The sequence below is a fragment of the Aethalodelphis obliquidens genome, unplaced genomic scaffold (assembly GCF_003676395.1).
Source record: "Aethalodelphis obliquidens isolate GAN/ISIS:26980383/991018 unplaced genomic scaffold, ASM367639v1 scaffold1, whole genome shotgun sequence".
NCBI lineage: Eukaryota > Metazoa > Chordata > Mammalia > Artiodactyla > Delphinidae > Aethalodelphis > Aethalodelphis obliquidens.
In genome coordinates, this window is record NW_020837945.1 from 1,940,547 (window position 1) to 1,952,856 (window position 12,310).

The 12,310-nt window shown below is 62.7% G+C and overlaps 1 protein-coding gene across 2 annotated transcripts; it reads right to left on the reverse strand.

Moving 5' to 3' along the window:
- Positions 1-233: 233 nt before the first annotated feature.
- GATD3 (glutamine amidotransferase class 1 domain containing 3) lies at positions 234-9,980 on the reverse strand. 2 transcript variants are annotated; one of them, XM_027081724.1, is made up of 7 exons: positions 9,776-9,974; positions 9,533-9,585; positions 8,000-8,113; positions 6,951-7,070; positions 4,548-4,640; positions 1,915-2,071; positions 234-753 (listed from the first exon to the last, which is right to left on the reverse strand). In XM_027081724.1, exons 1-7 carry the CDS (start codon positions 9,947-9,949, stop codon positions 625-627), a joined length of 840 nt encoding a protein of 279 aa, XP_026937525.1. In that variant the 5' UTR covers positions 9,950-9,974; the 3' UTR covers positions 234-624. The 2 variants fall into 2 exon arrangements, with proteins under 2 accessions (XP_026937525.1, XP_026937616.1); XM_027081815.1 differs by lacking the exon at positions 4,548-4,640 and having other exon boundaries at positions 9,776-9,980.
- Between the last annotated feature and the right edge of the window lie 2,330 nt (positions 9,981-12,310).

Here is a 12,310-nt window from a genome sequence, read left to right on the forward strand (position 1 = left end):
TCCCGGGGCCTGGGCCCACCTGCAGGTCCACACAGGCTGAGCTCCTGCACCCTCCCTTCCTGAAACAAGGAGACCTGAGCCTGAGGTACGGAGCCTCGTGTGTGGCCCTCACCTGCTGGGCTCAGGGGGCCTGGAGCAGAACTGCCCATGTCTGTTTCGGAAAGAAGTTTCCTCTCCCCAAAGGGCCTGCCTGCTCTAGAAAGCCGCGGACTGTCTAATTCATACGTGCCCACTCCAGGTTAGAGAAGCTTTAATTGTCGAGGAGGCGGCATTCTGGCTTCCTGATTATTACATTTACAAACTTAAAGACTGTTTCCTTCCGAATACTGAGTGAGGGGCTCTGACGCGAGCCCGGCCTAGGACTGCCGTCCTCTCTCGCCCTCCTGCTGGCGCAGAAAGGCAGACTTGACCTCAAGCTGGAAGCTGCACACGAGGCCAGGTGCCAGCGCCCCTCAGACGGCGGGCCCTGCCGCCCCGGCCTCACTCCTTGAGAGGGAGTCTACCCCGGACCCCGAGCGTATCGCGAGCGCCCTCCTTACAAAGAAAATGCCTGCAGGTTTAAGCGAAGAAATCAATTCCTGCCCGGTTCCAAGCTGACAGGCGAGCAGCCCCGCGCCGAGGGCCTCACTTGCTGGCGAGTTCCAGCACCTTGCTCACCATGGCCCCGAGCCCGTCGTGAATGTGGTGGAAGGCCGTGTCACACATGAAGGCCGGGGTCGTGACCACCTTGTTCTTCCGGTCCACGTGAGCCTCGTGCACACAGGTTACGGAAGAACACTGCACAGCTGGAGCGGACGGCGCGTGGCGTCAGGCGCCGCCCACCCTCCCAGACGCGCGCCCCACCCCACCCCCTCCCAGACGCGCACCCCACCCCCACCCCAGCGCCACCTGGAAGGGGTTTTCTGCACCCCCTGCGCTACTTTCACTGAAAACCCTGGAACCTGACCCCACGGGCTGCTTCCTAACACACGTCCCAGCAGGGGGCCTCACGGGACCCATGGCTGCAGACGTGGGCCTGACGCCCGAGCACCAGCCGGGACCCCGGGGCCACCCTGAAGGCAGCGCAGCACTGCCATCCTTCGCGTCGAGAGACTGCATTAGAGGCTTGTCCGAACGCCCGCTGTGAGCACGGGGCAACCGGACCCGGGCCCCAGCCTCAGCACAGAGGCGCCTCACCTCCTCCCTGAGACCTGCTTCCTGAGCCAACGCCAAGCCCCAGGTCCGGGGCTGGCCGCTCTGTGCTGGAAGGGGAGGGACATTCACGCCTGAAACTGCCTGCAAGTAGAGACACACCGAGGAGCGCGCCCTGGCCAGGACAGACGCCCGGAGGGTAACGGGCTGGTCTCCTGCGCCTCCTGGGGCCCCGCGCCGTTCTGCTGCTGACTCCGGCCCCCATGGAGACCCTCGGGTCCAGGCGCAGAGCTGGAAGGTGGGTAGCCTGTGGTCTGAGGCTCTCTACAGCCGCAGCGCACCCTGGTGACCTCAGGACACAGAGGACCCGCTTGCAGGAAGAATGGGGGCGACAAGGCTGCCGGGGGTGGCCCTCCGTCTGGGCCACCCAGGGGACTGCCACCAGATAAGGACAAGCAGCCCTCGCGCCTTCCACCCCGGCCTTTGGCCCGGCACCGGGTCCTCACTCTCCCTCCGCCACAGGCAGCGCCCTACCCACCCGCCGCGAGCCACGGCCGTCTCCTCACCCGACCCACCGAGCCCCCCGCCTGGGGTGTGCTGAGCTCAGCCAGCGTCACTGCGGGGACTTGGGAACGTGACCACTGCACGGCGGAGGGGTCACAGCCTCGGGTGCTACGCCCCTCCACGCGCATGCCCTGGTCGCCCCGGCTGTGCAGCACCCCAGGGTGGCCCCGAGGGGCCAGAGGGCGGTTTCCCACATCGCCCCCGCTGCTGGAAGGATATGGTCACTCCCGTCACGCAGTGCTTGGCACCCAGGGCTTTGATGACCTGCGCGGTCCCAGCGTGCGGCCACCTGCCGCCTTCCTCCTGCTCGTGGCCCACGGTGACCTCGACACTTCTGAGCACTTTGGCCGCGAGGACGGGAGCGATGCAGCACAAGCTGAAAGGCGAGGAAAGGAGGATCAGCTCAGGGCTGTGAATGTGGCCGCCAGGCCGGGGGCCCAGCAAGTCATGCTTAGAGAATGCGGTCAGCCTCAGAAAGGGGCACAGACACCAATGCCATGGGGACGGAAGACCCAGTGCCAGAGCCTCTGCCAGCTCCGCGGGCTGGAGCCTGCCCCTGCCCCTGGGCTGCCCGTGGCAGTTGTGACCAGTGGAGCATGGGGCGGCCTCCAGGCACCCGGCGTCAGGCTGGAGAGCGGCGGAGGGCAGCCAGCTGAGCCCCGGCCGCCAGACACGCACCAGGCACCTGACACGGTGCCCAGGGTGCAAAGGTCCACCCGGAGAGAAGGCCACAGACGGCGGCGCTGTCTTCGGCCCAAGCTCTAGGGTGGTTTGTCACACAGCAACAGAGAAGCCCAGCTGTACTGACTGGCTGAGACCCATCCCCTTCTCTGGAGGGGACGCAGGGGGCTGCGGGACACGGTCTAAGCAGCAGCCTCGCCTGACCTGCCACTGCGGAGCCAGGGGCCCTGTCCTGGCGGCGTGCCAAACCCTCCCCAGGTCCCCGTGAGCAGGCTGCCTGGAGGCGTCCAAGCCCTGCAGGTCCACGCCGGACGCCTGCCCTCGGGGCTCCTCCGAGAACACGCGTGACGCCTGCCACAGCTGCTCCAGCCGGGCCGGTCCCCCTCCCCTGGGGTCCACACCCCTCTGGCTGCGCCCACCACCCCGTCTGCTCAACTGGTCCTCTGAGCTGACCGCAACACAACGTGGTGAGAACACACCTACACGCTCGTTCAGTGCCAAGACAACTGCCACAACTCCTGTTCAGGGACCACGAGACAAACCCCCTCAGCCCCGAGCAGGTGAGCGTCATCGCAACGGCCATCTCGGGAATCTGTCACGTCAGCAGGTCCCCAGGCACCTGACTCTGCGGGCGACGCCCGAGACGAAGACTGGGCTGCCTGCCCGTCCTTGGCCGGGGGCTCCCGCACTGCGCGGAGGGAAGCATGGGCCCGGCAGCAGAGCCGGCTGGACCCCTCGTTCTGTCCGTGCTTCTGACGAGGTCAAGGAGCGACGGGCGGCCCGGAAAGGGGGCGCGAGGTGCCCCGACCCGGAAAGGGCGTTCTGCACGCGGCCAGACAGCGCTGCTGCTTTTAAAGACAGACGCGTAGCCTGCCTGCCGCACGAGGGGCTGAACGGAGCTGCCCACAGCGACACGGCAGCCGGTACAGGACCGTGTCACCGTCCCGCACCCTCCACCCCAGGGTAACCTGGGTTCTTCTCCAGCTCAGCTGAGAGGCGCCCGTTTACTCAAGTGGACAGGGTGCCTGCCGTGAGGTGGCCAATCTGCTGGGCTTCTGTCCCGTTTGTCGTGCTGACTTTTTAGAGAAAGGGAGCTGGGTCCCCGCCCCGGGCGCTCACCCCCACACATCGGTGCTGCCCCAGCGGGCCCCCAGGAGGTGGTCGGCTGGGCGCCGCAAGGGCAGGCATGCCCCTGGGCTACGGCCGCTGGTGGGGGTGCCTGCGACGCTGAGCGGGCAGGGCCTCCAGTGAGTGGCCACAGGTCTGGGAAGGACGCTGCCCCTGGCGGACTGTCCTCTGCAGCCTCTGTGCCCCGTTCAGACCCAATGCTCTAACACCCTCATTCTTCTCCAGTTTCCAACGGGAGGCAGCGAGCAGCCATGTGATGGAAAGCCCGGCAGATTTTGTTCTTAGTGCATCCGTGCACCGCTGTGCTCCTGGGAGGACTTCCCCAGCCAGGGATGACCCCAAAGTGTGCGACCCACACGCCCCAGCACCAGCGCTGTGCGCCGACGCCCGTGGTACAGCAGCACCGAGGGCCCCCCCCCAGGACGCTTGTGGGACGGGCAGCCTGACAAGCAGGTCTGACGGTGGGGTCGCCGCCACTCGTCCGCAAGCGCCTCCTGGTGTGGGTTACGACTGGCCTCGCCCGTCTGCCAGGCCGAGGACCCCGGGCCAGGCTGTGAGCAGTGGCTGGGCCCGTGAATGTGGGCCCAGTGTGTGGCCACCGCAGCATCTGGTCCCCAAGGAAGGGCAGCTGAGAGCGACAGGGGTCGGGAATGGTGCTCACGGCAGCCGTGGCATGAGGAAGGACAGGGGCCAGCTAGCCGAGAGGCTGCTGCAAGCCAGGACGGGAAGGCGGAGGCCAGGCATGGGGAGAGGACTGGCAAAGGCTGGGGGCCACGGAAGGACCTGGGAACCTTCTAGACCCTGAGAGGATCATCCCCTCCCCTCCTAAGTCATCAGGAGAAATTAACGTAACCACACGACCACAGAATTTTCAGAGCAGGAAGGCACCTGTGAGATCACACGAAACCCCCTCAGTTATAACAAGGAAAGGGGCTGAGGGTCTCCAAGACCACACAGCTCCAGGCGCCAGCTCCTGGCTGTGAGCCACGGCCTCGGCCACCGCCCTCCCTCCACCACTGCCGGGCCCGCTGGGCCACACGTACCCGATGGGCTTCCCGGCCTGGTGGAACTCCTTCAGGACACGTTCCACGTCTTTGTTCACCTTGCAGTCGCCCCCGTCTACGGCGAACGTGCTCCTGCCACGAGAAGAGGCTTCCTTAGACCACAGGGCTCAACACCTGCCTGCCTGGGGAGCCCCCAGCCCCACTCCCCACCCCCCGGGATCCTGCGTGCTCCACGACCTTCTCAGCAACTGCAGAAAGTGACATGTGTGTGCAAGTACGTGTGCACGGCCTTTCATGTAATTACACGTACACGTGTGTATTTTTTTCTATTTTTTGAAACATAAAGCAGTGCGGGAGGTTAAAGGCAGGGAGGCCAGCAGAGGTGAAGGGGAAGCTGACACGCAGGCGCTCGGGCCGTGAGCTCGGCCCACCCAGGAACAGCAGGACGTGCCATTGGCCCCAAACCAGCGACAGATGCTGCCCTTCACTAACAAGGAAGAGAAACCCAAACAAGAGGCCGTCTCTTTCACCACAGCAGGACCGCGGGGGGGTCTGGAACGGCCTCCCTCCCGGTCGGCGGGCTCACGCCAGTACTGTCTCTTTGGAAGGCAAACTCAGACCCATCAAATTTCAAAGGCCACGCCTCTCGGCCAGGAGCCCCATCCCGGGCTTCCTCCGCCTCGTTCACGGAGTTGACGCCTCTGCCCCGGGCACCCCGTGCGTCGCTCGCACGACGGGACAACCTGCGGGTGTGACGGATGCCGGCTACCCTGAAGTGGTTTCTCAGGTTACATACTTTAAACCCACGTACGTCAGTCGTACCTCCAAAAGGTGTAAGACGAAAGAGAGAACGGGAAGTCCGGGAGTCCCGTCAGCACTGGGTCGCCTACACGACGGGATCTGTGTGTGCGGCTGCCAGACGTTTAAGGGACAAGCCTCAGCGTTAAGTGAAAGACACCAAGTGCAGAACGAGAGGCTACCACCTGGCTGGATTTTTAACGTAGACATATACGTGACTCTCTCGGAAAATGAAAAGCTGGCAGCATTGCCAGAGGTGATCCTGGGGTCCCAAGCAGGAAGAACTGGGTTTCCACAGTGAATGTGTCATACAGACCTCGCCTGCTGCCCCCTGTGCACCGCACAGACCGCTGATGAGCTGGCCTTTCCTCTGGAAAGGTCAGAAAGACTGGGACCAGCGGCCAGAAATCCCAGCTTCCCCCAGGGGTCTGGGAGGTCACAGACACGGATGCTGACCCAAGGCCCTGCTTCCCTGTACACCGAGACGCACCACCACTAAGTCACCCGAGGCAGGGTGTCAGCCACGCCAGGGACATAACCCCAACGAACCCTCAAGCTACTCTCACACCAGGCGAGGTCTAAGGGCTGAGGGAAGGCACAGGGTCTGTGAATCCAGCTCATCTTTCAGAGGAAGAAACCCGGTTCCGTAAGAAGAACAAGGCCAGCCGACGCAGACTGTGATCCGCCATCTCCCACCAGGGGGCTCAGGAGGATGGCGATGCAGGGAAAGCACTCCCAGGCTGGCTCTGGGAGAGGGAGTGGACACGAGGCAGGGCAGGGGTCCAGGCTGGAGGAAGGATTGTGGGAAAACTGGTGGGAATGTGGAAAAAAGAGGTGCTCTGGTGACGGCCGCAAGCAGAAAGGAGCCTCAAGATGTCAGGACGCGGAAGGACCAAGCGCAGAGGTGGACCTCAGGGAACGTAACCGCCTCTGCCCCCGCTCCTGGGTGCACGGTGCCCGGACAGACAGAGCGCCAGCTGCGGGAACCTCAATGACCGAGCGGTCAACTGACCAAAACGCACGTAGTCCAGGCTGTGACGCATGCTGCCCCGTGTTTAAAGCCCCAAAGCTGCGGGGCGCAGCTGCTGGGTGCTTTCCTGCAGCCCTCGAGCCCCCTCCGTCACGGGAGCAGCAGCCCCGCGCCACGTCGGAAGGGACGTGCTGGGCCAGCAAGGCCAGCGCAAGAGAATTTCCATGAAACGCGGAGAAGAAAGAAAGGAACGAGAGAACAAAAAGAGAACCTGAAACCCAAAGTACATCGCAGCTGCGGTGTGACGGCCTCCTAGGCTTGAGGTCCAGTTACCGTGGCAACAACCCAAACAGCAAAAAAAAAGATCTCCCTTCTTCTGGTCAGAACCATCCTCCCAACGGCCCAACCAGAAAGGCACTTTTCCGCGCTGCAAGGTCCACAGGAGAGCAGGTGTCTGCAGAGAACACGTACACGGACGGGTTCTGATGTGACGAGACCCCTAGCACCACACCTGGATGGCCAGGTCCCAGGAGCCTCCTCCCACCGGGGTTCCCTGTCATGGGGCAGCTGCGTCGTGGCTGGGCCAGACCCCCCAGGAGCTGCTCCCATCACCACCGCATCCCCGTCTAACAGTCCAGGGGAAAAGCAGGAGAGCCCCGAGCCGAAACACGTACAGGTTTTTGGCGGCTCCGAAGCCCCCGGGGAAGACAGCCGCGTCGTGGTTAGCAGCGCTGAGTTTGGCCAGGTCGGTGATCTTGCCGCGGGCGATCCTCGCGGACTCAGTCAGAACATTCCTGGGGAAGAGCAGAGAGAGGCCCCCAGCAGGTTCAGTGTGTGGACAGACGGGAGAACGGGTCAGGAAGGAGCCTCCACGAGACAAGAGGACCTGTTCTCCCGGCTCACAGGCGGTGCGGGTTGCTCCCCAGAAAAGGCGCCACAGCGACAGTGACCACAGCCGGTCTGTGCTCGAAACGTCCCCTGGAGCCCTTTCAGATGGGCGCTTCCGAACCACCACGCCTAGTCACCCGGACTCCTGTGTCAGGCAGGGCCACCAGGGAGCATTTGGCGCTGGGAACGGACGGTGATGGAACCGCGGGGGCAGCGTTAAGAAGCAACTCTGAGGGACGAGTGAGGCAGCCCCGGACCGGCCGCAGAGGGAGCTCCTCCCAGCCCCGGCTGCGCGGCCCAGGGCCCGGGTCCTGACTGGGCCGCAGCCCCAGGAGACGGCACCGCGGCTCCTTCCCACCGCCCCGTCTCTCACTGTCTGCACCCGCTGGAGGGCACCTGGGAACCACAGCCCCCAGGGGCCATCGCCCTGCAGTCGGGGCCATCGCCCTGCAGTCTGGGCCAGGCCGGAGCGGGGAGGTGGGTCTCAGTGGATGTGAGGCCAGGGCCGCACTCCCCTCAGGAACAGAAATGCTGGTGGGAGCTGCTCACAGATACGTGGGTCCAAACGGGTGGACGAGGGTTGAGACCAAATGAACGCACGGGCATTCGGCGAGAATGAAGGCGCGAGGAGCTCACGCAGGGGGAACCTTCCTCCACTGCTCCAACAGTGCTGGACGGCGAGGGACGTCCTGGGGTCCGGCACAGCGTCAGGACCACTGCTGTCAGGTCCCCTTAAACGTGGACTCGGCTCCCAGCTAAGACGAAGCAACCGCGCGCAGGTTCTTGGGGAGTTTCAACCTGTGCACGTTCAAGGACAACGAGGAGGGGCCCGTACCTGGTTTCGCCCTCAGAAGGCTGCCCCTTGGTGTGGTCAATCACGTGCATCTGAGGGATGTCAGGAGCGAAGATCTGGACCTCGGCCCCCGCACGGCTCAGGTGAACCAGTATCCTGCACAGGAGGGAATCAGACCAGACTCTGACATGTGCCTGGCCCAGCTTTACCTGCCACCGGGTGTTTAAAAACAGCGTTTTAGGTGACTGACAGGCACACGCTTCTCACACAGGTTGACAACCTCCTTGCTTTGCAAGAAGTCCCGACTGGCTTGCTAACGACCCCAACGCCCTCTACTTGAGTTCGCTGTCACTGAACTGGCCTGTGGAGACCAGCTAGCCGCCCCCAAGCTCCCTGTACAGACCAGGCCGTAGGGACGGGTGACCCGGCAACTGCCACAGCCTGGATGTCTGCATTCCCAGGCTCCTTCTGGGTGTTCTTCCTCCCATGGGCCAATCCACGATGGCCTCGAGGGGTTGAGGAGGGCTTTTAGTCTCCAAAGTGAGTTCAGCTCCTGGTCTCCCCAACCTTCCCCTCATGGGGATGGGAGACACCCACGCAACCCTGGGGGCTGCTACTGATGCCAGCATCTACCAAGGGTTGCTCTGCGGCAGGTCCGAGTCCAAACACTGGCACGAAACCTGTCCCTGGCAGTGCTGTCACTACCCACTTCCAGAGAAAGAGGAGACACGAGACCCCAAGACAGATCACAGCTGTCCCCTGGTAGGGCTGGGACCCCTGGACTGGGGTTCAGCTCCTCGGAACCTCGCGGGCACTCGACCTACAACTCCTTGCTCTGCCCGGGAGGTTTCAAGCTGCTGGCTATTCCTCACCGCCTCCTCTCTCCTGCCCCACCCCGCTCAGCCCCCATCAGGAAACTCCTGGCCCTCTCCACCCACCAGCCCAGAACGCTCTAAAGTTCACTCTCTGTCCGGCCACCGCCAGCACCCGCTGGCCACGCCCAGCGGCCACCCCCAGACACCAGCCTCAGGCTCCTCCGGGGACCAGCGAGGCCCCGCAATTGGGAGGGGTGTGTTCCCCAACCACCACCTAACTCTCCCCTTCAACTAACTCTGAACCTGACAGCCCCTACGGTCCTGCTCACAGGAACTTTTTAAGTAAATCGATCAAAGGACAAACTACTCGGCAACAGCTGACAGGCTACCCCAATGACATCGGTCTACGGCGAGGTCACTGCACAGCCCTTAAAAATCATGCTGTAAAGACGGAAAAGAGTGCTCTGATTTCCAACACGCAGGACCGTTTTATCCCAATGTTTACAACACGTGGGTGTGGAAAAACAGCAGAACAAATGTTAAGTGGTTAGCACTGTGTTTAGTATCACAGGTGATACTAAAAAGCTCATTTTATATCTCCCTGTACGTTACACGCATTGAGTTTAAACGTTGTCCTTCGCGCCGCCCTGAGTCTGGTCCAGCAGTCCTCTCTGCCTTCCTAACCAGCAGGAAGGCTTCTCCGAACGGTTCAGGAAAAGGGGGACCGCCCCTCCCGAAGGCGAGCCGCCCAGGGGCTTACGATGAGGCCTCGTGGAGCTCTGTCCCGTCGTAGACCCCGCATCCGGACAGCACCTGCAGGGATGGAGGGCCGGTCACGGGGGTCACGCGGTCCACCGGGCGGGCCGACCGCCTCCCGCAGGGGGAGGGGCCGACCTGGGGGAGAGGGAGGTCAGCGCGAGGGAGGCGGTGGGGGTCGGAGGGGCCGCCCGCGGGCACGGGGAGGGTGGGAAGGCCGACCTCGGCGCCCCGCCCGTCCGCTCACCACTGCGACCCTGGCCACGGGGCGCGGCGCGGAGGCGTGGAAGGCCGCGCGCGGGGACTGCGCCGCTCCGCCGAACGGCAGCGCACGCAGGCCGGGGCGCGGTGCGAAGGCGGCGGTCACCGCTAGCCTGGACGCCACCAGAGCCCGGAGGGCCGCCATCCTGCGCGAGGACATCGGGGTCGCGGGGTCACGGTCAGCGGAGCCGCGCCTGCGCACTGCCGCCGCCCGCCCGCGAGCGCGCCGGTGGGCGGGGCCGCGCCTGCGCAGTCGCCCGTGGCTCGCGCTCAACCCGGCAAGGGCTCGTGGCTCCGCAGCGGGTCCACGCGGCTTTGGGCACCGCCCCCGTCCCGCCCCGCGGCGGCGTCGCCGGGAGGCGCGCAGGGTCGCGGTTGCCGAGAAGCGCTGTGCTGAGATGCGGGGTCTGGAGTTAACTTGTGTCGTCATGAGGCCTCAACGTGACTCCGCGACACCGAGTGGCCGGTGCCCAAGTGTCCAGTTCTCATCTGCGCCCCCCTTTCCCGGCCGCTGAGTCCAGGCCGGAGTGAGGCCCTCCCGCTGCAGCGGCCCGGCGCCCCTCCCCTCCTGCTCTTCGCTTTTCTGTTGACGTGGGTCCTTTTGTAACCCATCTGGTTGTGCAGAGGGAAGGCCAGATATGAGGCCAGGTCTTTGCAGAGAAAGAGGTTTATCACAGGAGGGCCACGCAAGAACGGGCGTAGAGGTGCGGTGCGAAGCTCAGATTTGTGTCCCCGGGGGCTGCTGAGGGGATATTTATCAGGAAGTCGGGAGCAAGAAGGGGAGGGGGGCTCGGATATGATTGGTGGAAAGTTAGTGTAAGTTTCAGTGTAAGTATCAAGAGCTCTCCTGCGCAGGCGCTGGGGCTGCTAGTTACGCCTCTGACCGGTCGCAGGTGCAAATTGGCGGTACGGGGTGTAACATGCAGTGGGGTTTTGGCCCGTGACGTCTAAAGGTCACTATTGTAGTCCCTCGTTCTAGCCCTTCAGTGTGCCTGCGCAACGCTCGGTCGGCGGGGCTGTCAGCAAGTTTGTTTCCCTGGTCCTCTGCAGGAGTTTGGTGTTCTCTACGTCATTTTGTTTCTACCTTGTAGAAACTTGTATCGTTGTAACTCACAGGTGGTGATTTCAGTCCATGCCTGTCTTTGGATCATTGCTCAGTCTTGAGGGATGAGGGGTGACCACCGCTCTAGCCGCTTTCTGCTGCTAAGGGCGAAGGCCCAGCAGGGGCTTGAGGAATGAGACAGCTTGACGTCTAGCTGTACACATTCTAGGGTATTCAAACTGGACTGTTGGAGGTGTTGGTATGCCCCCAATTCAAGGTTGACACGACAGAGGAATAATCTGGTGTCTGCAGGTCTCAAAGACCTGCAGTCTTTGAGAGACAAACGACATGAAAGTTAAGAATTATAGGCCCAACAGAAGAATCAGTGGCGCTGTGACTAAAGGAAGTGTCAGTGGATGGAGTAAACGGCCGACTTACCGAGGAGAAAGCCCTATATAGAACCCCATGCCTCCGGGGCGCCATTACCAATGCTGTGTCACCAGCTGGCCTGTTGGTGTTATTTCCTTTACACTGGGTGGTATGTGGTATTTGTCCACATGCACCAGCAGGGTGTTGCAGCCACACAGGCACCGCCTTGTTCTGCCAGGGGGTAACCGAAGGCTGTTGTCATCCATTGCTACAGTGGCTATGGAACTCACCATGATCTTTGGTCAGTCTAACTAGAGGCTGGCGTTTTGGCCAGTTCCTCCACTGAGGCAGGTAGATTTTGGAGGGTGGCCTCGTGATAGGTAGCCCCTTCCCCGTGGGGCTGCTCATCCTGGTGCTAAGCCTGTGCCCGTGATTATCAAGTCTGAGGCCGCCTTCCTTTTGTCTGCTCTCCTGGGGTGGACACGTTACCGACCCTCTTGAGTCGGGCACCAGTAAGTGTCCTTCTGCCCAGTGTCGCTCGTGCCAGTAGACAGAGACCAAGTTCAGTTGAGAAGCAAAGGAAAGCTTTATTCTTTGACCGAAGAATGGAGAGATGGGAGCTTGCTCTACAGCACGGGGTCTCCCCTGAAAGGCCCGGGGGGGTGCTGCTTTATAGGGTTCTGGCAGAGGGAGGGGTGGAGTCATTGTGGGTCAGGCGGGTGCAGCACTTCTGCACACGTTTCACCCAGTCTGGCTGTCACGCAGAGCTGCTTTGCACTGGGAACGCTAATCCGACATGTTAGGTGGGAAGCCTCTGCACACGGCCCCCTACAAGCAAGTAAAACTAGAATAAACACAGAAGAGGTTGGACCGTATCCCCTGGATTCCATCTTATTTTTCCCGGGACCCCACTGGGCTTTGCTGGGGACATTTCCTTTAGGTTGTGGCTCTCTGGGCCCCACAGAGGAACACATCCTCCTGGTGTCCACATCGTCATCCACGTGTGTTTCTGCAGAGGCCAACGGGCTGGGGCCGAAGGTGTGTTAGTGGCACGTGAGTGACGTGAGAGTGGGGCCAGCTCGCAGGGTCTGGTGGGCTGCAGGCCTCTTT